The sequence below is a fragment of the Trichosurus vulpecula genome, chromosome 3 (genome assembly GCF_011100635.1).
Source record: "Trichosurus vulpecula isolate mTriVul1 chromosome 3, mTriVul1.pri, whole genome shotgun sequence".
In the NCBI taxonomy this organism is placed as follows: Eukaryota; Metazoa; Chordata; class Mammalia; order Diprotodontia; family Phalangeridae; genus Trichosurus; species Trichosurus vulpecula.
In genome coordinates, this window is record NC_050575.1 from 356,084,679 (window position 1) to 356,111,369 (window position 26,691).

The window sequence follows — 26,691 nt, forward strand, 5'->3', positions numbered from 1 at the left end:
CTCTCCTCTGAATTTATAGCTTGTTTTGCTTATGACTAATTCTGCCCTATATCCACTATCCTTGTTATTCTCCCCAGCCCCCTCTCACTGTTTGTTCTGTTGCTTGAGTAAAGTTTTGTACCTATTGTGCTAAGCTGTATCAATTCATTTGTTTTTCTTCTTAATTTTTATAGCTAAATAAAAGTCCATTACGTTTCTGTATCATAGTTTATTGATGAAAACCTAATTTATTTTCTTGTTTTTAATTACTTCAACAAGTACTGCTTTGTTTAATTTGGTGTATATGTAGTTTATATCATACACTTTTTCCCTCTTGTCATCTCTTAGTATATTTATCTATAATGACATTATTAGTTCAATGGATATAAACAATTCAGTAACTTTTCTCAAATAATTCCAAGTATCCTTTTCTTAATTTTTTTAACAACAATTTAAATATGGTCCCAGCTGGCCATTTCTTATCACTTAACTTTTATCAGGGCACCATTTTCTTTCCATTACTACTTTTCCATTGCAAAGGTGGGTTAAAAGTGGCTCCCTTAACTGTTGAAAAATATTTGTCATCTCCACAAAGCACTTGGATTTCCATTGACTTTTAGAATATAATTCCCTAGGCAATTTCAATCTAATCTCTCATATAGACATATTAGGCTGCTTGGTTGTTTTTTAAACCTTTTTTTTTTTTTTTAGTATACTACATTTGTTTAATTGGAGTATTACTATTTATTGCACAGGGTTATTAAACAGTACCTATGAAAACAGTGTTAAATATCACTATGGTAACAAGAGAGGATGCCTACTTGTTGAGGTCTCATTTACCTGTTAGCTGCCCCAGGTTGTTTCCTTAGCAACAACCGCTAGCCTTTTGATGATTGTTATCTTGAATCATTAACCTGCACCCATATCCAGGTTAGGCCATCTGTATTAAATAAAAGAAGGGAGAGAACAAAGATGATTTTAAAAAACACCTGTATTGCTACTAGAAATGATCGCCTGTTAGTTTGAAATTTGTTTTTAGATGCTTGCCTAATGCTATGAAGGTAAAAATGACATTTTATACAATTTAATCACCATTGTTTTGTAGATTTTTATTAAATTTTCATTTTAATGATTTTTTAAGGTTTTAACATTTTTAGAAATATTGATTGCTTTACATAATTTAGTTAATTATATGTCAAAGGTAGCTACATACTCAAAGATACTTTGAGTTCTTCTTTTAAGACTAGTAGATGAAATTGTTTTGAATGTCCTTAATTGTCCTCTTTTTTTTTATCATGATAGGGTATTATGAGATTTTGATTATTTTTCTGTGAATCTTATAATACTTAGCAATTTTAACTTTTTTAATGAGTAAAATAAAAAAACGGAATAAAACATTTTCTCATTTGTGCTTCATTGTGATTCTCACTTTGAAATTGAACACCTGTGTTCTCGTGGACTTGGCTATCGTTCAGCTTTATTTCTGAACAATTAAATTTGAAGTGATTATTTTTTTCCATTCATACATTGTGATTTTCAGAACTTTGCTCTTTGTTTTAGATTTATTTCATTGTTGGTTCTTATGTTCCTTTGAAAATTTGATGAGGTAGTAAGTAAATCTTTGTTCATCTCCCCAAATTCTTTTTTTTCTTTCATCTCCCCAAATTCTTAATACCCAATGTGGAAGAAATAAAGAGCACAGAATGATAGGATTTGAAATTAGTCTGTTTCAAGTGTCAGCTCTTCAATCAGCCCTCCTAAAAAGTCACTAAAATAAGAGAGAAAACATCTTGAATATATCTTGATCTCAGGCTTTCCTTAACTTGGGTGGCCTCAGTAAAAAACGGTATTTAATTGAGTAAACAGTATTTAATTGACTTTTCCACAATGCATGTACTATAGTTTTTCCTCTTTACTTTTTTTCTTTTTTAGTGGAAAGTTGTATGTTGAGAAGTAGCTTGCCTATATTTTAATTGACAATATCACGATAGGGTATCCCTTCCCCACAAGTACTAGGTAGGTATAAGAAAACAGTTTCTTTATTATCATCAAAGCAAACAATCTGTTGAAATCAAATGGTTTAAACCTCTCAGCAGGGCTTGGAAGTATGTTGTTTGGAAAATGCTGACTTTGTTAGTGAACATAGAAAATATATACACATATGTGTATATATATGTATATATACACAAATATTTATATAATTGAAAGTTGTAAATCATCATAGCAAAATATTGAAATGCAACTAATAGTTTCTTTTTTTCTATTTGGCCATTAATCTTATAGATACCATTTGGGGAGTTTCAATATTTATATATTTAGTAACAAGGAAATTTACCTTTGCAGATTATTGTGATAAATTGTCAACTAATATTTATTAAGTGCTTAATATATGTCCGGCACCATGCTAAACCCAGGTAATACAAAGAAAGGCAAAAAGTGATACCTTCTCTCTAGGAGTTTGCAGTCCAATGAGGAATAACTCATGCAAATAAATATGTACAAACAAGATAACATACAATTTAGATAAAATGAAGGTGGTCTCGGAAGGAAGACTTCTTGCAGAATGTAGGACTTTGGCTGAAATTTGAAGGAAGCTAGGAAGCAGAGATATGGGGGGAGAACATCTCAGGCTCAGGGAACAGCCAGTGAAACACTCTTATAGTCAGGAGATGGAGTGTCATGTGAGAGGAATAGCAAGGAGACCAGTGTCATTGGATTATAGAGCACTTGGAAGGGAGTAAGGTATAAGAAGAATGAAAAGGTAGGAGAACAGTTGTGGAATCATTTTTAAAAAGTTGTTTCTCACTCTTTCTCACCTTCCATATCCAGTCACTGAGTTCTGTCATTTCCACTTCCATAACATCTCTCATATACTTCCACTTCTTTCTTCTGACAAAATTACTTCTAAAAAATTATTCATCTTTAACTTACATGGTTAAAACTTAAAAAAAAAACTTTTTGGTCTTATTATGCTAAGGAAAAGTAGAGAATGCATGTCATCTTCATCCTTGAAGATAATAAATTGTTGTTTTGTCCACAATTGTTCTCCTGGTTCAGATTTGTGTGTGTCTGTGTTTTTTAAACTTTGCAGCAGTTAGAAGAAAAGAGTGAAGACCAAGAAGACAAAGAATGTTTGAAACAAGCAATAACAGCTTTGCTTAACCTTCAGAGCAGTATGGAAAGAATATGTTCCAAGAGTCTTGCAAAACGGAGACTGAGGTAAACGTTTCCATTTTTTTTTCCTGCTTTCCACCCTGAACGCTGTGCTATAAATTCAGGGTTCCAAGTTTCCTCCTCAAGTAAACAATGAGGAAAATAGTTTTAGTGACAAGTTTGGTCTTTGAGAGGAAGTGACATCAAAGCCAAGAGAATATGTTATTGTTTGAAAAAGCTTTCATATTTGTGTGTTTTCCCCGTGTGCTCCCAGTCAGGACTCCTGAGAGCTAGCTGGTGAGCAAAAGGACAGGCAGAGGTTTCCTTATAGGTAGAATTTCTTCAATGCTTCATTGTTTTGTCAAAGTAATGTGCACAGCATCTTTTGAAAAATAAATTTTAGCACTCAAAATCCAGAATCAATTTACTATTTTTTCACATTTCTTAAAGATATGTTATATTTCTGCAGAAATCTGTGCTGTATGTATTGTCAGATACTAATCAGAGAATTATTACAGTTACTTATTTAACATCTAAGATTGAAATAATTACTCTAAAATAGATCACTGTATTGAAAGAAACTAGTAATTTTCTTTTTTGTGTTGTCTTAATTGTAAACTTTAATAATTCTATAGTACTAACCTATTTTGGGGAATAAACACCTGTGAGCTTAATTCATGGGGACTCCTTATCAATATAAATTTTTAAAATATATTTTAATATTCACTTAATGGGTCCCTTTTTATATATGTACTATGGTTATGTTTTTTTTTTATGTACTAATGATGCTTTCCTTTTTCCCAGCGAATCTGCATGTCGATTTTATAGCCAACAAATGAAGGGGAAACAACTAGCAATAAAGAAAATGAATGAGATTCAGAAGAATATTGATGGCTGGGAAGGAAAAGACATTGGACAGTGCTGCAATGAGTTTATCATGGAAGGAACTCTCACACGTGTAGGTGCCAAACACGAGAGACACATATTTCTCTTTGATGGCCTGATGATTTGCTGTAAATCAAATCATGGTCAGCCAAGACTTCCTGGTGCTAGCAATGCTGAGTATCGTCTCAAAGAGAAGTTTTTTATGCGCAAGGTACAAATCAATGATAAAGATGACACTAACGAATACAAACACTCCTTTGAAATAATCTTAAAAGATGAAAATAGTGTTATATTTTCTGCCAAGTCAGCTGAGGAGAAAAACAACTGGATGGCAGCATTGATATCATTACAATACCGCAGTACTCTGGAAAGGATGCTGGATGTAACAATGTTACAGGAGGAGAAAGAGGAGCAGATGAGGCTTCCAAGTTCTGACCTTTATAGATTTGCAGAACCAGACTCTGAAGAAAATATAGTATTTGAAGAAAACATGCAACCCAAATCTGGAATTCCAATCATCAAAGCTGGAACCGTTATCAAACTTATAGAGAGACTCACCTATCATATGTATGCTGGTAAGTAGCCCAGAACAGCAGATTGCCTTGATCTTCCCCTTTGAGATCACCATCCCTAAAGTAAGAAAATACATGATCTCATGTTTTCAAGAATATTTTGTTGTTCCAACTTATCTATGATTATCCTTCCATAACACTCTATTTAATAACAGTACCTTTCAGAGGGGTCATATTTCACAATTTTCAGAATGTTTTCACATTTTATTTGATCTTCACAATAACTCCGTTAGGTAGATGGTGTCCATATGTTGAAAATTAGGGAGCTGAGGCTTAGGGAGATGGTTGTTTTCACCTCTTTGACAGAACCAGTAAGTGGCAGAACTCAGACTATATGCAGTCATCTAATCAATTTTCATCAAATATATGTTGGTTTTTCTTTTTTCCCCTTTTCATTGTTAGTACTAAAAAAAAAAGATGTTTCAATATGTTTTAACATGAATTAATGTATATAGTACTTTCATTATGGAAACTGCAATGATTGAAAAAATAATTATTTGGGGGAAAGGTATTTCTCCATTTTTGTTCTTTAAATCTAGAAATTCTGAGAGAAATTTATATCTTTAATGTTTCCTGTGCATTACATTGAAGTCTTTAGTTTTCTGAACATTGTACTATGAAGCCTGTTATTTTGCAAATGCAACAAATAATATTACATTTTAGTAGTGTTTTCTATAATAATGGTTATTAACCAGATTAAAATAAGTGATGAAATTGAATAGAAAAACTGAAAACTTACTAAATTTTGATTTTTTGAAATCTAAATAAAATCTCAGCTAAATTGGGTTAGGAGCTTTATGGGACTATTACTTCTCCCATAAAGCAAGAGACTGCACAAATACTTATATTAAGATTTTGGGGTTTTTCCTACCCTCAATTGCTGTTACTTCTTGCAAATGTGTTTGTTTCTTAGGTTGACAGAGGCATGTAGTATATATGAACAAAATTTCCCCAAGTTTTTAATTTTTAGGTTCTCTGAGTTCCTTCAACAAAATTTCATTCATTTGAATTAATATTGTAGAAAGATCCATTATTCACTTTTCATTAGTAAAATTGGGTCTCCATTCCTATTTGATACTATTGTTTTCTTTATTACATTTTAAAACTAGACTACCTGTATATATACTTCTAATGGCCTCTCTGAAAGCATATGGATAGGTTAAAATAATGGAATCTGGATTTTAGAACTGAAAGGGGATCTTAGAGGTCGTATTTTTCATGATTACCAAGGATTGTAAAGTACTTTGTTTCCTAATTAACCAATTTCACGTGTCTCGAAGAAGAAGAAGAATAAAGCAATGACCTAGATAATTAAAGCATGAAACTTGTAAACAATTTTTATTTGGTTTTTGAATATATTGTGTCAAGTTGTTTTCCCCTCAGTAGATTTGTTATATTAACCATAGTCCACATAAACTAACAATATTAAGATCAATTTGAATTGCCAAGTGTTTTATATGGAGTCAGATGACCTGGGTTCAGATTCTAACTTTGCCAATTACCAGCTATGTGACCTTGGGTAAATTACTTCATCTCTCTGGAATTGAGTTCCTTCATTTGTCTGAGATGAGGTGGTTGGACTAGAAGATGTATTTCTTCTACTTTCAATTCTAACTTAAAATCTATATTTCTATAAAGTATTTAAAGATGTCATAAGTATGTTTGATGGGGAATTCACTAGTATAAACCAGTTCACTAGATTTTATATATGGGACTAACCAAAGTGATTTTCACTATTTATATATTACAAACCAGACATAAAAAAGTTGACCTACTAAAGCTTTAACTAATTCAGTTATTAATGTATAAACAAAGTTCTTTCTCCTCTTTTGGAACCAATACTTTGTGGGCCTAAGATTTATATTTCTTATTTCAAGCAAGCAATCAACAAACATTTTTATGCCATGTACTAGAGATACAGATAAAAATAAGGAAGTCTCTACCTTCAATGAGTTTACATTCTGCTACCTGTTCTCTAAGAAGTAAATGTATAATATATACATAAATAAATACACAGTAATTTGAGGGGGTTGGGGGGAGGGGAGGTGGCACCTGAGCTAAAGAGAGTATTGAACTTGGATTTCCAAAAGGAGAGAGAGCATTTCAAAAAGTAAACTTATTTTTATTTTGTATGTATTTAAACATGTATATGTTGATGTGCATGTTGCTCCACTGAAGAATATAAGCCCCTTAAGAGCAGGGACTGTTTCATTTTGTCTTTGTATCTAGAGCCCCTGGCATGTGATCAGTCTGTTTTAAAGGCTTGGTGATTGATTCGGACATAGGAGCAGAGTTAGGAGATGGAATGTCTCATCCAAGAAGCAGCAGATAGCGTCGTTTGGTGTATGAAGGGGAGGAAGGTGTATTTAGCCTTGAAAGAGAGACTGGAGCCAGATTATGAAGGATTTTAAATGCCAAACAGAGGAGTTTGTATTTTTTTTTCCTAGAGGCAATGGGGAGCCATTGGCACAGCTTGTCTTAACATTTCATCAGTGTTTAAAAACAAGATAGGATACTACCGCCTCACATTTATGTAGCACTTTAGTGTTTTTAAAGTGCTTTTCTGACAACTTGATGAACTGGATATTGTAACTGTTAATAATGATTCCCATTTTACAGATGAGGGAACTGAGGTCCTGATAGGTGAAGCTTCTTGCCCAGGGTTTCATGGTTGTTGTCAGGTGCAGGGTTCAGATTCCGAGTCTGACACTCTTCTCACTACATAATGCTGCTTCTCACCCTCCAAAAAGGTAGTATGAGATGCATAAGAAGGACAGAGATCACTTCTAGCTAGAGGAATCAGCTAAGGTTTCATAGAGGAGGTAACTGCCCTGGCTTTTCAAGGAGAAGGATTTCAACAGCCAGAGATGAGAAGATGAAGGTAGAGAGGCAGGATTTGATGGGGGAGCAATAAATCGTCCAGTTTGATTGTAACATAGTATATAAAGGGAGCTATGACCAAATAAAATTGGAAAGGTAGGATTCCACCAGACTGTGGAACACCTTGAATGTCCTTCTCAGGTAGATAGTGAGGAACCACACCAAGGGTTTTTTGAGCAGAAGACCAGCATCTGCCCTGTGCATTAAAAAGATCAATTTGTCACCTAAGTTAAAAGATAAATAAGGAGAGGGGAGAACAGGAGGGCAGGAAAAACAATTATGATACAATTACGTTAGTCAGATGAGATAATGAGAACTTGAACTCGTATGGTAGATATGAGAGTGGAAAGAGAGGGATTGATGCAATGGATTTTAGGGTACAATTGAGGATTTCTTGCATGTTTTTAGAACATGAATAAGATTTTTTTATACCATACTACATATCACTTTTGGTATGTGTAATTTGTACTACTCCCATGTATTGGTGAATTCCCTCTAGTCATATAGATCATAAGACATCAACACCTGCCTAGCCTGGGAAGCTCTTATCCATGTCCCTGCATAAGTTTACCTTAAATTCAGTTGACATCATGAGGACAATGGCAAGAGCAAAAAAAAAGGGGACAGATGGTGCTAGGATCAACAGTTTGTAGACCATAAATATTAACTTAGCTATTGTACTGCAAATGTGAGATCTTGTCTGGTTCATGCACAAACTTCTAGAGGAACTGAACTGTGTCAATCTTGACATCCTTACTATAAACAAAATAAGAAGACAAAAGGAAGTTGTAGTGAAATGGAAGGACGGCTCAGACATTGATGGAACTGGTTTTATCATATATCCAAAGGCAACAAGAATCACCACATCATGGGACATTTGATCAGCTCGTATCTCATTACCATGATAAGTATTTACAAAAAAGACCACTGTGAAAACATTTGCAGCTTATGTACCAATATTTGTTGTGGAAGATGAAGAAGTAAAAAAATTCTATATAGAACTCAGGAAGATCCTCCAAATTAAATGTATATTTTATACTGAGTAGCTTCAATTTAAAAGTGGAGGTAGGCAAAGACCATGAAAATTATGCAAGAAAATATGGTTCAAGATTAAGGAAGGTAGAAGGCAGAAAAACAAACAAACAAAAAACCCTAACAACAACAACAAAAAAAACCCTATTGATAGTGAAAAATAAATGCATCCATATGATGCTCTGCCTGATTTTGTCATCTATTTTTGGCAAAAGATGATGACCTTGAGGTAAGGCTAATAACTGTTATTATATTGAAAATAAAAAATTTTTAAGCTGAAGTAGGAAAAAAGGTGTTTCCTGTGCATAGGGAACATTTTTTTCCTCCTTTATCAAGAATAGAAGTAGTATATGAGAACCCAGGGAAATTTAAAAGACAGTTGGCATTCTTATATAAAATTTTTTTTTGGTCTTACCTATCCACACACAATAAAACAACTTGGACTTTTATATATGAGTGACTAAAATGTCTTAATTTTTAATCTTTGGGTAATTTTTGATCTATAAGGCAGAGCTGTTCTATTTTTAAAACTCTGATATGTTAAAAAGTGTTTGTGCGTCAGCTTTGCTGCTGTTTCCTTTCTTAAGGATTTCAAAAGTGATTGTTTATAAATCCTTCTTGAGTAGCTTATTGTTTCTTGTGAACTTTTTTAAATGGCTGTGTTAAAGGGAGAATTATCACATGAACAGACATCCTGATTAACCGGGTTTGGTTATGAAGGGGTGGAGAAAAGGTTGTACTTGACCTAAACATAAACAAGTGTTTCTATAATGTACATTCTTTGTACTGCATCTGCCATATTCTTGCCAGTAATAACCAGATTCCACCACCAAACTCATATCCGATGACCAGGTAAATTTCTGATGTTGTTTTAATAAAACCCAGTAGAAAAGACAGCCCAAAGTCAACAGCCTTGGGTCTTAGAAGCACGTCTTGGTAAAATCAGTAGGCAAATGTTTTTTAAGCACATTCTATATGCCAGGCTCTGTGCTTAGTGCTGGGAATAAAAAGAAAGGTAAAAGATAGTTCCTTTCAAAGAACTCCTTTCAGGGAGCTCACAGTATAAACAAGCTACGGACAGGATAAATAAGAAATCATCAAGCCGGGGAAGGCACTAGAACTGAAAGGGATATGGAAAAGGTTCCTGTGGAAGGTGGCATTTAACTGGGAAGCCAGGAGGTATAGATGAGAAGGGAAAGTACGCCAGGTGGGGACTGCCAGTGAGATTGCCTGAAGTAGATGGAAGGTCTTGTTAGTTTAGAATTAAATCAGTCACATTAGAATATATGAAACACTAGACTTGACTATATGCATATTCTCTTCAAGGTTATTTTAAAGAATTGCAATGACAGAAGCAAAAACATGGTTTTAAGTTACTGATAGATAACCTAGAGACTGAAAAACTATTGAAGAATAATAATTTTCTGTACTAACAGGAGGAGGAACATTAGGATAAAGACTTGGAAGTGGGACTGAAGAATTGGGTGTTACAGAGATGATACCAGCTCATCAATCATCTTGTCATCAAGCGCAGTTTGGGGATACAAATACAGAAAAAGGAGATTACATTCTATCAGGGGAGACAACATTAGATAGTGAATTCTTCATTCAGTTGTAAGCTCCTTGAGGATGGGGTCTGTCTTTTGCCTCTTTTTATATCCCCAGTGCTTAGAACTGTCTGGCATATAACAGGTGCTTAAAAATGCTTATTGACTGACTGACAATATGTACTTATTTAGGAGTATACAGAATAAATGTGAGGTAGTTACATATAAAGTAAAGAGAGAGGGTAAGGGCAGCTAGGCTGCACAGTGGATAGAGTGCTAGGCCTGGAGTCAGGAAGACTCATTTTCTTGAGTTCAAATCTGGCCTCAGGTAAACCTAGGCAAATCACTTAACCCTACTTGCCTCAGTTTTCTCATCTGTAAAATGAATTGTAGCGGGAAATGACATGCCATTCCCGTACCTTTGCCCAAAAAACCCCATAGGGCGTCACCAGGAATTGAACATAACTGAAGTGACTGAACAACAACAGTAAGAGAATGAATCAGAATTTGAGACCCATGGTCTTGAGTGAAGAAAAGGATTCTAAGAGTATAAACTTTCCCACTGGTATTTGCTCGGCTGCTGCTGCTGCTATGGGTGCCTAGGTCACTGTTGCATTATGCCTGCCCAACACAGAAGGCATAAGCTTTCAGATTGGGAGCTTATACAGATCAGAAGTTGCTAGAGTGCAGGAGTATTGGACTAAAATGGGAAAAAGAGTAAGTGTAGTTTTACTGGAATCAATAGCCACAGTTAGCATCCCTGAGAGGGTGGAATGTAACCCATATTTTCAACCTCCAGGTGTTGAGTGCACACCCTTTAGGGTCATGCCATGGCCCTCCAGGTAGCCAAGGCTCCCTCTTAGAGATCTCTGCTTTAGAAAAAAAAAAAGATGATGGCTAGTTGAATAGAGAGAAGGGATCAGATGGGAGAGCTGTTGTAGAGTTGGAAATTTTGTTTGGGCAATTTTTAAGATTTTTAGTTTTTTAAGATTTAATAGTGTGAAATGAAGGAGAATAAGGAGTTGAAAGTAATACCAGTGTTATAAACCCGAACAACTTGAAGAATAGTAATGCCTTTGAGAGAAAGGGGAAAATTTGGAAGAGGAGTAGATCTAAGGGAAAAGATGAGTACTGTTTTGGGCCTGTTGGATTTGAGATTTTACCAGTATGCCCAGTTTGAAATGTCTAATATGCAGCTGATGCAGGAGGAGAGCTGAAGAAAGAGAGTGGGCTTGTATGTATAAACTTGTGAGTAAGATGAATAGAATTAAAGCAACAGGAGCTGATGAAGTGATGAGGAGAAAGACTAGAGAGAAAAAAGAGAATACAACAGAGCCTTGAGGAGCTCGCATTAGGGAGCATGATATTAACCAGCAAAGTAGACTGAGAAGTGATCAGAAGGAGGAAAACCAGGAGAGAAGAGAGGGGTCATTGAAAAACCAGAGAGGACATGGTGTTGGGGAGGAGAGGGTAGTCAGCAGTGTTAAATGCAGCAGAGTAAAGAAGGATGAGTCCTGAGGAAAGAGCATCAGGTAATGAAGGCTGCTACATGAGATTATGATTATATGTAGCAAGGGAAAAGACAGAAACACCAAAGATATCACAGAGTTTTGGGTGTTCATTGACAGGTAGAATAGTTATATATATTATAGAATCTGGAAAATTGGACACTGGAAATGTTCTTTGCCAGAAAGTGGTGGATGTATAACAGTCCTCTAAAGTCAATGATTTGTATCTTTCCTCTTGTGTCAATATATCAGGGTAGAGAAGAGACATGGGAGTTTGTATTGGGAATCAAGATGGGCTTTTAGTACTTATTCAACCAAGTGTCGTTGAAGAGTTTAGCCTTTGTTTCCTTGATTAAATTAGAAGTCCTTGATGACCTCCTTGCCTCAAGGGAAAGCCTAGTTTACATGGGTTTGAGTGACATGTTTGTGATATCAGAGGCTTTTAGACCAGGTGGGTTTAAGTAGCATTCTTGTGATGATTTTAGGTCACGTGGGTGAGTCGCATGTGTGACTCACCTTTGATCCTGAACAAGATATATAAACCCAGAGGTTGGCTTTGTCTTTTGGAGCTCTGAGCCACGTTAGGAGTGGTGCGTGACTCTAGGCAAGCCGTTGTTATGAGCTCCCCAGCTTTGAAGAAAACCCAGATGTTGATGCTTCTCTGGTAACTGTATATTGTGATTTTGTCAGACAGAAATCTATCTGTTCATTTGTGTTTATTTGCTCTGTTTGTATTTGCTCTGAAGCTCAGGGTGCTGGCATTTCCCCCTGAGCTGAGTGAATGATACTTGTATGTTGGATTAAAGTAAGATTGTTAACCACTTAACGTTGCTTTCCTTAGTAAAGCAGATCAAAGGAACCTGGGCTTGCAGTGTTCTTTTTGTTGGGCTCATGTTGGTTTTTCACCCCCATAGCAGCTGCTAGTCGAATTGTTGAAACAGAGTTATCCACATAAAAACAATAAAAAGAAGAGACAGTTGAATTTCTAGCATGAGTAGTCCATAATTTAGCCTTTGTATTTGTTGGACTTCATTTGCCTCATTACTCGTGTTTTTAAGTGACTGCTGCTACATGACCAGCAGAATGTCTGTAAAGCTAAGCCTTTAACAGTTCCTACCAAAAAAGGTAACTCTTAACTTTATGTTCTATTAAAATTATCTTGTCTTTCCACATTAGATTTTTTTAAATTACAGTAATAGACATCAACCTAATGCTTTATATCAGCAGGTCAATGGTTTCCAGTTACAGTATTGCTCAATATGTGGATCAAATGTGGGAAACACTATAATAGAAAAAAAGTTTAGAGCTTTTTCCCCTTTTTGATGGTAAATGGATATATCCACATTACCCTCTCTTGATGTATTTTGAAATAGCCTCCTTTAATCTCTTCTAATGCTTTAGATTTAAAATATTTATGTAAAAATAATGAAAAGAAAGAAGGTACAAGTGTTTAACCATTAAGATATTTGCTTTTTGGGAATGCTAAACTTCTGCCAAATTTGCTTAGCTTATTTTTTACTTCTACTATTTTTTTCTTTGGTGGCAGGGCTTTGCTCCCACTCACTTCCACTCTGGCTAAAAACAGCTTAAACTTTAGCCTTTTTACATCCGGTAACAACAGTGTTGATAGTGGGAGTGGTTGCTTTACTTCCAGCTTCAGAAACTCCTACTGTGTGTCTGGCTTGAAGGAAGGTCTATGGCTGTTATAATCTAACACTGTTAAAGGAGGCTTGTGAAGTGTGACAGAATCAAAATTAATCCCAAGTCCTTTTTTAGTTAACATAACTTAATGATTTTGAATTATTTTAGCATTTTATAATTGTGACCTTATCTTATATGGATCTTTGAAATAATTAGATAATTTAGGTGGTGGGGAAGATTTATATTTAGGATCTTAGAACTGAAAAGTACTTCAGATAAACCATCAGATTCAGAGAAGTAGCATAAAAGTCTAACATTCTCCCTGAAAACTCTCCTACAATACAAATATCCTTTTGCAATGCATATTGCTGTTTATAAAATAGATACCTTTCTTTGTGTTGTTGAAAAGCTGAGAACTCACTGAAAGAGTTCTACTTGACCACTTGATCCTAGTAATGTGACCTTGAATAAGTCATTTAACCTCTAAGATTCCTTTTCTGTAAAATTGGGATGATAATCTGCCAACCACACATGGTTATTGTGTTCGTCAAATAAATTAATATATTTGAATGAACTTTATAACAAACTGGCAATATCTAGCCCTTTGCCTTCAGATTATAAAATACATGCTCTTGTACTTATTCATTTATTAGGCAAAGGCTAGATAACTCACCCAAAGTTGTTACAAATCTCCAGTTATATATAAAGATCATTGGCTTGAGCAAAAGGCAAATCATTTCTTAGAGAACAACATTTCCTCTGTCAGACTCCAGATGGGAGATCCCCAGAGTTCTCTGTGTCTAGAGTGCAGGTTCGCTTTCTACTGGTGATTTCCATCATCTCAACAGTAGAGATATTTCAGAAGCTTAAGAAGGCAGAGCCCTGAAGAGGTAGTTAGAGAATGAAGAGTAGGTAGAAAGTTGGTGCAGGGAATTATTTATTTTAAGTGTCTATTTTTTACATGTCATTAAAGCTGTTTTAAAAATGTTTTAGCCTACATGAGAAGTTCTAAGGAGCTTTGTCAGAGAAGACAAGTTGCCTGGTGTGGTATTGCACAACTGCAATGTCTGGCCAGCAAAGCAGTAGTGAACAGATCTCCAGAACTTGGGAGCTCTGAACTTCAGCTGCCTGTACAGAGTAGGGATCGTCATGAAGTTCTGCATGAATTTGGTGAATACACAGGTAACCTAAAGAGGGATGAACCACGTCAGGTCAAATGGAGCAAGTCTAAGGTCCCATGCAGATGCATAGTTGGGGGGGGGCGGGGCGGAGATTGCTATGGAGTTAATGTTTCAAAATTACTCTGTCAATAGCTTGAAGATATGAACGATGAAGATGCAAGTCCAGAGACAGAGGCTAAGCCAGTTTAACAGGAATGTCAGGTTTGTGAAAAGGAGTAATATGAAATGTCTGGAAGAGGAAGCTGGAGCCATACTGTGAAGGGCTTTAAATATCAAGATGAGAAATTTGTATTTAATCCTAGACACAACAGGAACATGGTGGGGCTTTTTGAACAGGGGATTGATAGAGTCATACCTGTACTTTAGCACTTTGGCATCTGTGTGGAACATAGATGGGAGAAGAGAGACTCTTAAAACAGAGAAATTAAATAGCAAGCAATAAAAAATAGGCTAAGGAGGAGGCAGAGTCAGGATGGCAGAGTAGCAAGAAGAAATACAGCCTAATTTTCCCACTAACCTTCATCTACCAAGATCTAGGAAACTGAATTCTGATCAGGAAATCAAGAAAATGTCACAGTTGGTAAATTTTCTAACCCAGGGCAGCTCAGGAAGACACACAGGTCTGCACACACTGGAGGAACAGGAGCACACCATGTACACACATTGCAGCATGAATGAGACTGAAAAAGCCAAGACTGGGCACCAAGACAGGAAGCACTGGGGCAAGAAGTGATCCCATGGGATCCTTGAAGTAGCACAGGGTGAAGGAACAGGTGCAGTCTGGCAGTTCTGTCACCCAGTACCCAGTTCTGAGTTGGATTAGGTTGGGACTCTGCACATAGGAGTGGTGCTAGCCAGCCTTTGCTATGTACTGAGCAAGGAACAAGTTTGGAAGCAAATAGTTGCAGTGTGACTCTGATCCCAGGAGCAGAGCAGGGACTCAGTTCTAGCCTCCAATCCAGCATAGAAACTTGTAGGACAAGATTCCCAGACCAAAGAGGAGTCTCTCAATCACTCTGAACCTGCATAGCCTCCCCCCAGGCTAATAGTTGCTGAGTCCAGTAGCATCCTGCTGAAACTCTCAATGAAGGATAAGCTGACAGACCCAAACCTGGGACAGGAACTTGCAGTCCTCAGATGAGGAGCAGATCTTGCCCCAGGTTGTATCACTTTGGGATCATTGAAAATTTGCATGTCTCCAGCCTGAGCTGTGAAAGCAGCAAAAGGACATAAGAGGCCAGAAACTCAAGCTAGACATTCCTAAAATTGCCCAGAGCTAAGCATTAACATAAAGTCCAAAGTCAAGGAGGCTATAAAAATGAGCAAATAAAAAAAGAATCCCATCATAAAGAGTTATTATGGTGTCAGGGAAGCTCAAGATCAAATTCAAAAGAAGAGAATGGCTTGAAAACATTTATAAGCAAAGCCTCAAAGAAAAAAATGCATCTTGGATATAAGCCCAACCAAAATTCCTTGAAGAATTAAAGCAAAACCTTTAAAAAAAAAAAGAACATAAAGAACCTGAAATAGGGTGACGGATTGACAATCCATGAAGGTGTGTAGACTGGGGAAGAGCTAAGTGTTGAGAATAAACCTGGGTAACCAAAAATTAGTGATATCTTCAGCAGAAATAGTGGAATTTTGAAGAGGAGCAATTTTAGAGGGAAAAGGTAAGTTTCATTTTTAGTTACGCCTATGGATCTTGCAACTAGAAGCTCAACAGGTACAAGTGATCTGGGACTGAAGCTCAGGAAAGAAATGAGGACAGTGGAAAGAGCTCTGGGACTCTGGGTTTAGAATCAGGTCTTGCATTCACATCCCTTCTTTGTTGCTTCCTTACCTAAATGACCATGTAAGTCAAACCACTTAAACTCTCTGTGTCTGTTTCTTCATAAAATAACAAAGTCGAACTACATCAGCTCTACTGATGATTATGCTTTTGTGATATGTAACTTAGTTGTCTGAATAAACATGGTAGTTAGTTTCCTGGGAATTGAGGAGATCACTAAGAAAGCATGTATAGAGAGAGAAGAGGGAAAGAAGCCTTGGAGGAGACTCAGGAGAGTGGATCATGGGTAATGATTCATCGAAGACTGGAGAGTGGATTGTGGAGCCAAGATGGTGGCTGGAAAGCAGGGACTTGCATGAGCTCCCCACCCAGGTCCCTCCAAAAACCTATAAAAATAGCTCTGAACAAATCCTAGAGCTGCAGAACCCATGAAACAACAGAAGGAAGCAAGGCTCCAGCCCATGAAAGCCTGGATAGTCGCGGGAAAGGTCTATTGCATGGAGCTGGGAGCAGAGCAGAGCCCAGCATGGGCTGTGTCAGGCCCAACCAGACCAGGAGCCAGGTGGAACAAGCCCTAGCACCCTGAATTAGTGAGCTGTGGCAGTTACCAGACTTCTCAACCCACAAACACCAAAGACAACAGAGAAGGTTAGTGGGAAAAGCTGCGGAGGGACAGAGTGAAAGGAGTTCGCGGTTTGGCCACCACCCCAGAGGCAGTGGAGGTGGTGCAGCTCTGAGGACAGAACTACAGCTACAGTTGCTTCAGACCCCAGGCCCACCTGGTAGGAGGAATTAAGTGGCAGATCTGAGTGGGAGTGCAGAGCCAGCTTAAGATCTGAGTCGTGATCCGGGTTGGCGGTTCTTGGGGGAGGAGTAGCGCTGGTGTGGCAGAGCTTGCTGTGTAGAAATAGCTCTGAAAACAACAGCGCATCCCCTCAAGCTTGGGACAAAGTACTCTCTACTCTACAAGCAGTCATACCCTGACAAAAAACTCAAGGGTCAAGTAGTTGGCTGGGAACATGGCCAGGCAGTGAAAACGGACTCAGATTGAGACTTTGGAATCTTTCTTTGGTGACAAAGAAGACCAAAACACACAGCCAGAAGAAGTCAACTAAGTCAAAGAGCCTACATCAAAAGCCTCCAAGAAAAACATGAACTGGTCTCAGGCCATGGAGGAGCTCAAAAAGGAGTTGGAAAAGCAAGTTAGAGAAGTAGAGAGAAAACTGGGAAGAGAAATGAGAGTGATGCCGGAAAACCACGAAAAACAAGTCAATGACTTGCTAAAGGAGACCCAAAAAAATACTGAAGAAAATAACACCTTAAAAAATAGACTAACTCAAATGGCAAAAGAGCTCCAAAAAGCCAATGAGGAGAAGAATGCCTTGAAAGGCAAAATTAGCCAAATGGAAAAGGAGGTCCAAAAGACCACTGAAGAAAATACCACCTTAAAAATTAGATTGGAGCAAGTAGAAGCTAGTGACTTTATGAGAAATCAAGATACTATAAAACAGAACCAAAGGAATGAAAAAATGGAAGACAATGTGCAGTATCTCATTGGAAAAACCACTGACCTGGAAAATAGATTCAGGAGAGATAATTTTAAAATTATTGGACTACCTGAAAGCCATGATCAAAAAAAGAGCCTAGATATCATCTTTCAAGAAATTATCAAGGAGAACTGCTCTGATATTCTAGAGCCAGAGGGTAAAATAGAAATTGAAAGAATCCACCGATCGCGTCCTGTAAAAGATCCCAAAAAGAAAACTCCTAGGAATATTGTCATTAAATATTGTCACTAGAGCTCCCAGGTCAAGGAGAAAATACTGCAAGCAGCCAGAAAGAAACAATTTGAGTATTATGGAAACACAATCAGAATAACACAAGATCTAGCAGCATCTACATTAAGAAATCGAAGGGCTTGGAATATGATATTCTGGAGGTCAATGGAGCTAGGATTAAAACCAAGAATCATCTACCTAGCAAAACTGAGTATCATGCTCCAAGGCAAAATATGGATTTTCAATAAAATAGAGGACTTTCAAGCTTTCTCAGTGAAAAGACCAGAGCTGAGTAGAAAATGTGACTTTCAAACACAAGAATCAAGAGAAGCATGAAAAGGTAAACAAGAAAGAGAAATCATAAGGGACTTACTAAAGTTGAACTGTGTTGTTTACATTCCTGCATGGAAAGATGATGTGTGTGTGTGTGTGTGTGTGTGTGTGTGTAGACAGAGGGCACAAGGTGAGTTGAATATGAAGGGATGATATCTAAAAAAAATAAAATCAAATTAAGGGGTGAGAGAGGAATGTATTGAGAGAGGGAGAAAGGGAGAGATAGAATGGGGTAAATTATCTCACATAAAAGTGGCAGGAAAAAGCAGTTCTGTTGGAAGGGAAGAGGGGGCAGGTGACAGGGAACAAGTGAATCTTGCTCTCATTGGATTTGACTTGAGGAGGGAGTATCATACACACTCAATTGGGTATCTTACCCCCCATTAAAGTAGGGGGAAGGGGATAAAAAAGGGCGTAAGATAGAAGGGAGGGCAGATGGGGGAAGAAGTAATCAAAAGCAAACAGTTTCAAAAAGGGACAGGGTCAAGGGAGAAAACTGAATAAAGGCGGACTGGATAGGAGGGAGCAAAATATAGTGAGTCTTTCACAACATGACTATTTATGGGAGTGTTTTGCATAATGATACATGTGTGGCCTATGTTGAATTGCTTGTCTTCTTAGGGATGGTGGGTGGGGAGGGAAGAGGGGAGAGAATTTGGAACTCAAGGTTTTTAAAGCAGATGTTCAAAATAAAGTTTTTACATGCAACCAAGAAATAAGATATACAGGCAATGGGGCATAAAAATATGTTTCCCTACAAGAAAGTAAGGGAAAATGGGATTGGGGGAGAATGGGGTGACAGAAGGGAGGGTTGACTGGGGAATGGAGCAATCAGAATATATGCCATCTTGGAGTGGGGGGGGAGGGTAGAAATGGGGAGAAAATTTGTAATTCAAACTCTTGTGAAAATTAATGCCGAAAACTAAAAATATTAAATAAATAAATAAATAAATAAGAAAAAAAGGACTGGAGAGTGGTCAGACAAGGCAAGAAAGAGAACCAAGGAAAAGCAATATTATGAATGTCAAAGGAGGGAAAGTGTCTGGAAAAGAGGGGAGAGTCAAAAGCAGGACATATATCAAGAAAGTGAGGACTTAGCCATTGAATTCTATTCTTGAGAAAGTAAGCTCCTAAGAACAAATATTGCATGCCCAGGACATAGCACAAGTGCCTGGCACATAGTAAGTCCTTAATAGATACTTTTTGATTGTTGATTCTTCATTGATCAATTAAGAGATTGTTTATAACTTTAGAGTACAGGTCCAATAAAGTGGTATGGTCAGAAACCAAATTGTAAGGAGATAAGAAGAGGGGGAGGTGATTAAGTGCTTTTTAGTTGAAGTAGAAGCAACATATGAAGGTAGTTTTTTTCTTTCTAGGAGTTTGATTATAAAAAAAAAAAGGAAAGACATAGAATTATAGATTGCTTGGAAGGATAAAGTGAAAAGTCTTTTAAAGCTGGAGGACATCAGGGCATTGAAAGAAAGACCTGGTAGATAAAGAGAAATGAAATATTGGTGATAGTAGGGGATGTATGATAGAAGGAGCAATCTCCTAGAAGGGAACAGGATAAAGGATGTTTATAAGCAAGTTGGTCTTGGCAAGGAGAAGGGTCATCTCTTCGTCGGAGACTGGAACATAACTTCAATAAAGTACAGAGAGAAAACCTGGCATGGTAGATAGCTGACCTCAGCTATCAGGGTCAGGTAGACTGGTTTTCAAATCCTGCTTCTGATAGGTACTGGCTGTGTGAACCTGGACATGTAACCTAACCTTTCGGTGCCCAAGGCAATACTCTTAAAACTATAAGAAGTAAAGCAATTGCTCATCTGCATGGAAGAGGTAGAGGAAAGGGAATTCCCTATCCCAATGAAATTGCAAGTATGGGGGAACAAATTAACAATAAAATCAGGGCAAAATGTGATAAATACCATAACATAAAGGCAAAGTACATAGAGGTTGAGAGGCGGAGAGGTCATATCTGTTTGGAAGAATCAGAGAATGTTTCCAGGAATAAGTGATTTTTTTTTTGAGGTAGGCATTCAGGGATGATTTTAAGTTTAATAGGTAAGAATGAGAAGGAAGCTATTCCAGGAGCAGGTAGCAGCTTGAGGAAAGGCACAGAGGCAGGAAGGTGAGGGTCATGTTCAGGCTGACTGGTTAGTGCCAGAGTGTAGAGGACCTTGAATGGAAGTTTAAATATAATTTGAGAGGTAATTAGTATCAAACAAGACCTAGATGGACTAGAATGACCAAATCCAAAAGGAGAAATTTTAGTAGAGGCAAAAGTAAATTTCTACACTTGGACTCAAAAAAATCACTTCTCTAAGTACAGAGTGAGGGAAATGTAACAAAGAGATTTTAGTGGAATAAGAACTCAGTGTGAGTTAATATTGTGACATAGAGCCAAACAAATATTATACTGTCTTAGGCTGAGTTAAGAAAGACGGTGTGTAGAACAAAGAATACAATAGTTCTGTCATACTTTTTTTTTAACACTGCATTTTTTTTTTTTAGGAAAGTCATAGATACATTGCAGTACATTCAGAAAGAAGTTATTACTTGATGAAAGAATTTGAAAACTTTTTATATGAGTAGCACTTGAAGAAATTGGGGTTTTTTTAAGCTTAGAGAAAGGAAAATTTAGAAGGGTACATAATAACTGTCTTCAAGTTTTGAAGGACTATCATTTGGAAGATTTATTCGGCTTGGCCTCATAAAACAAAAGTAGAAGCAATGGAATTGAAGTATGATGAGGCAGATTGAAGCTACACATTAAGAAAAAACTTCTGAACAATTAGAATTATCTTGGGTTCCTCTTCATAGGAGGTTGTAAAGCCAAGGCTGGATGTGAATTTGATGGTCTCTGAAGTGCTCTCTAGATGGTCTCTGAAGTGCCTCCTCTGTGATTCAATGAGTAAGAAAGATTGGGAACAGAAAAAATAGGTAGACCGATTGGGACACTATTGAAGGAAAAGTAATGATGACCTGAACTGTATTCTGGCCCATTCAGATTCAACATCTAGGCATCTAAATGTGCAAAGTATATGTGCTGGCCGGATTAAAAGTGATAGCTCCTGTCAGTTTGTCCTGAGCTGAGATTAAGTATATTGCCAAATAGAATGTGATGGGGGCAGCGAGGTGGTGTGGTAGAGTGCCAAGCCTGGAGTCAGAAAGACTTATCTTTGTTAGTTCAAATCTGGCCTCAGACGCTTACTAGCTATGTCACCCCGTGATGAGAACTGACTCTACTAAGTAGTGAGGTAGCTGTTGAGTAGGTTTAAAAAATTAAAAACAAAAACCTGGGATTTGTGTTCAGAATTCAACTCAACCATTTCAGCAAGTCATTTCATCTCTAAGCTGTAGTTTCTTCGTTTATAAAATATGAATGATAGTTTCACTAGCACATCACAGAGTTGTTGGGCATAAAGCATTCTGTAAACCCTAAAATACTTTATAAACATGAGGGGTTATTGGGGCATATGTGTAAAGCAAAGAGCTCTAAATTTTTTCTCAAAAGACCTAGAGTCCTGACTCTGCCACAGAACAGTTGTGTGACCTTGAACAAATCACTTAACTTCTCATTGCTTCAGGTTCTTCCTCACTAAACTGAATATGATCATACTGCAAACCTCTCAAGTTTGTTGTAAGGATTAAATAATATGATATATGCAAAGTTCTTTTAAAATCATAAAGCTATATAAATTTTAATGATTGTTAAACAGAGCTTTACAGTAAAATTAAGGTTAATGTATCCCCCTCAAAACAGTACTCTAACAAATTTAGTCCAGCTTTAATGATTTACTTTTATTACTGTTACATTTTTGTAACTTTAATGAAGTCTTGTTAATGTTCACTGAGGATAAGTTCAAAAAAATTCCTCAAATTGTTTAACAAATCCTATATTTTAGAAACTATACAGCTTGACCTTGCCTTCTACGAGATGCAGTGTTGTTATTACCTTAATATAAAGGAATCTTCAGAAGTGGTTTAGAAATTAGGAAACATCTTTCAGGATTATTGATGCTTCCATTCTTACCATGGGAAGAACTTAGGGAGAAGAATGAACAGAGATGGGATCCTGGTAGTAAGTAGAAGGTTGACGAACCAACAAGAGCTGACACAATTTCATTCTCCACCTCTGCTTCTCAGTCATCATCCTTTATGTCCACTGATATCCTTAAAGGCATAGTAGCTGGTGAAAGGGTATAATCTGAATAATTATAATTCCTTAATATCATTTTAGTATTAAAATATGGAGGAATAAATTTATCTAAGCTAACGATGTGTTTTAAAGCCCAATTATATAATAAATGTTAACATACTACATAGAGGTATTTTTAGCAGGTTTACTTTTTAACTTTAAAGATAATATTTTTGCTTTTGTAAACCGTTTTGACTAAAAACAGCTAAAAGATGTGATAGAAATAAACAAACTGTTTTTACTCTCTTAGATCCCAATTTTGTTCGGACATTTCTTACAACATATAGATCTTTCTGCAAGCCTCAAGAGCTACTGAGTCTCCTAATAGAGAGGTCTGTAAGTTTAAAATTTTATCATTTTAAAAACACAAGTTAAGATTGAGCTGCCAAGTTTGTATTTCTTAGAAACATTCTGATTGTTTCATAAATATTAATTCAGTAACAATATATTATGTTGTAACATTATTTAAAATAAACAAAGCCTTCTCATGATGGTTTGTTTCTTCATAATTTAGTAACTTTGAACAATTATTAAATTCAAAGAGTGTTAGAACTTTGCTTTCTGACTTGATTTATTAGTAATTTTCTTTAGAAATAGCAAATAGAAATAGGAAAACCACAAAGGTTGTAGTTGTTAATTAGCAGTTTGCCTCATTCTGTACCAGGTTTGAAATCCCAGAGCCTGAGCCAACGGAAGCTGATAGGATAGCAATGGAGAATGGAGATCAACCGCTGAGTGTGGAACTAAAACGATTTAGAAAAGAATATATACAGCCTGTACAACTTCGGTGAGTATTAAAGGAAAATAGTAGTCTGCATTTATAGAGAGCTTTAAGATTTGCAAAGCACTTTATATTATACATATATATGTGTGTGTGTGTATAAAATTTCATTTGATCCTCACTACAACCCTGTGATATAGGTGCTATGATTATCTCCATTTTACAGATAAGAGAACTGAGGGCCAGAGAGGTTAAGTTGACTTGTCCATATAGTATTGGACACAGAATTCACACCCAAATCTTCCTAATTCCAAATCCAGCACATTATCTATTGTACTACACTGCCTCTCAATTGTCTGCACATCAGAATTATAATGTAAGCCTTTGAGCATCCTCTAATCAAAAGTAATACAGATAATTGACCCACAGACTTGAGTTAGCTTTTCGTTAGTGCTCACTGCCGAATATATAAGCACAAATTTAGGTTCTTATGTAATTCACTCAGCTTTTTTTTTTTTTTGTGCCATAGAGTACTAAATGTATGTCGGCATTGGGTAGAACACCACTTCTATGATTTTGAAAGAGATACAGATCTTTTGCAACGACTGGAAGAATTTATTGGAACAGTGAGGGGTATGTTTATTATGTGTTTTGTCTTTTTAATATATGTGGTAAGTACATTAGTTTTATAGTCAGTCATACTTGACATTAACTACTGGTTAATATAATCATAGATGTACCAACACAAGCCACCACAACTGTTTTAAAAATGAATAAATTCATTAAACAGTTTATTAGTCTACAAACATCCAAAAATAAATTCAGTTTTTTTTATTGACCAGCCATTTATTTAAATTTAATATGACTCATTTGGTTGTTTTAACACTAAATAGACACGTCCTTAAGACAAGCAAAATCAGTGGCAGCTAGGTGGTACAGTGAGTAGAGCTCCAGCCCTGGAGTCAGGAGAACCTGAGTTCAAATTCGGCCTCAGACACTTGCCACACTTACTAGCTGTTTGATCTTGGGCAAGTCACTTTACCCCAACTGCCCTGCCTTCCCCCTTCAAAAAAAAAAAAAAAGACAAGCAAAATCAGAGATGCTATTTGGTTAATGGTTAATAATGTACTCCATGGGGGAACTAAGAAGTCTTCTAGCTATAATCACCACTAGACATAGCACCACTTCCTGGTTTCCTAATTACATAAAAAAGGATATGATTTATCAATTGATAATGTATCAAATGATAGTATATAAATATAATAATTATCTTTGATATAATTAAAGCCATATTCCATAAATCTGAGTTTTCTTATAGTAAATTTTGCTATGGATCAGTTTGAAAAGTGTACTTTAATATTATTTAACGCTCCACTTTCTGGTTGTCATTTGCAGCATATAACTTGCGGTATGAGAACAGTCTAAAATAGACATTGGTATGCAATTCACTTGTTTGTGGTGAATTGATGTGCTGTTAGAAAAACCGGGAAGTTAACTCAATGATTTAACCCTGACAGGAGGCTAATTTACTTATAAAGACTTTTCACCTTGTTAGTGTTTCAGTTTATAATATAATGGTACATTTCAGAAATTTAATCTCAATTAAAAATTGAATAGCTTTCAATTGTAACTTTAAAAATGTATATAATTTTTAATCTAATACCTCTTAGGCAAAGCAATGAAGAAATGGGTTGAATCTATCACTAAAATCATCCAGCGGAAAAAAATGGCAAGAGACAATGGACCAGGACATAATATTACTTTTGAAAGTTCACCTCCTGCCGTTGAGTGGCATATAAGCAGACCCGGACACACAGAGACTTTTGACCTGCTCACCTTGCACCCAATAGAAATTGCTCGACAGCTTACTTTACTTGAATCAGATCTCTACCGGTACGCAGTTTGACAAACAGATGAACCATGATTTTCATGCAAAATAATTCCATGTTTGTTAAGATATTTTTAAGCACTAAATCATCCTATATCATAGTTCTCTTTCTGATATGGCAGAAATTATTGCATGTAAGAAATTAAAATCAATCATAATTGGTTTTTGTCATAAGATTATGCTAAGGTGGAATTACAAATGCCTTTTTAAAAAAACATCTGAAATTTTAAGCTTTACAACTTATCAGGTATCTAGAGAGATCTTTATCAAAATGTTTGCATTTCTGAGATCACTTTATATTGTGGGATAAATCAATTTTTTTTTTAATTCTTCCCTCACTTACTCACCAAGTATGCCAGCAACTAAGGCAATCCCAGCCTAGTTCAGTAACTTTTGCTGGTAGACTATTAGATGAAAACATTTTTAATGGCAGTAACAGGATTTTCTTCTATTAGCTGTCACTTTGAATACGAACTGGACGATGGACTGTCCCAGTTAAGGTTGAGGAGGCTGATCACCAGAAAGTTGGACACCAGGCAATACACTTTTTTGGCATAGCAGCTCATAGAGTGCTTCTTACAAACTTCAGAAGGAGTGTTTTTCCCCACAAAATCATGAATCATTCAAAATGTTATGGAAATGTCATGTGTTTGGAAGCTTATAGCTTACACATCAGCTTGAGGAAACTCCTGCTGCCCCTAGGTATAGCTGCTAAAATCAGCGTTGAAACAAAGATCAACCTATATAATATGTTAAATATAAGACACAACCTGAATTTGCATATAGAAAATTTCAAGTTTTATTATCTATATCAGGTCATATTATACCATCATAGGAAATAGTAATTGGTCTTTTAACTAAAAAGTGACCTTAGTCATTAATATTCTGCCATGTAAGAAGTTGTAAAGCCAGGGTTCCAGATTCATGGTGTTTTTAATTAAAAGTGCCTGGCGTGGGGGCAGCTAGGTGGCACAGTGAGTAGAGCACCAGCCCTGGAGTCAGGAGGACCTGAGTTCAAATCCGACCTCAGACCCTTGACATGCTTACTAGCTGTGTGACCTTGGGCAAGTCACTTAACCCCAATTGCCCTGCCTTCCCCCCCTCCAAAAGTGACTGGCCTATCATGGAACCATTCTTATGTCAAAATTCTAAATGTTGTACAATTACTGAAGGCATTTTATTGGGTTAGCCTGCATCAGGTGGAGGGTAAATCTTGATGCTTGTTCCCATAATAACTTTGTAATTCTGTAAAAACAGTACATTCACGTTATTAAGAGACTGACCTAAAACAATGACACTGCTTCATACTGTTCTTTTCCCTTCCTCAATATCCCCAAGCTCAAAACAGGAAGGAAAAAAACTTCCAACTTACTTATCATTTATTAACCAATAAAACTATAGGAAACATCCCACACCCATACAATGCTAGCATTTATGCCAATTGACTTACTACTAAAACAACCTTTGCAACTCTACCCCTGTCTTCTTCCTCTTACCTTTCCCCTGAGTCAATGAAGGTCTTGGCTACATCTCTCTTCTAAAACCATGGCCAGTTACACTTTTCCAGACTTCCATTCCAGTTTGATGTATCTGGTATCCC

At 36.6% G+C, this 26,691-nt stretch overlaps 1 protein-coding gene across 1 annotated transcript in view; it reads left to right on the forward strand.

The window, feature by feature from the left end:
• The window catches only part of SOS1 (SOS Ras/Rac guanine nucleotide exchange factor 1), a 149,924-nt gene that overhangs the window by 78,275 nt on the left and 44,958 nt on the right, over positions 1-26,691 (forward strand). The window contains exons 9-14 of the mRNA XM_036750031.1: positions 3,071-3,198; positions 3,937-4,592; positions 22,733-22,814; positions 23,147-23,269; positions 23,733-23,836; positions 24,874-25,096. Of these exons, the coding sequence (XP_036605926.1) occupies positions 3,071-3,198; positions 3,937-4,592; positions 22,733-22,814; positions 23,147-23,269; positions 23,733-23,836; positions 24,874-25,096 (1,316 nt within the window). The remainder of the gene's footprint in view (positions 1-3,070; positions 3,199-3,936; positions 4,593-22,732; positions 22,815-23,146; positions 23,270-23,732; positions 23,837-24,873; positions 25,097-26,691) is intronic.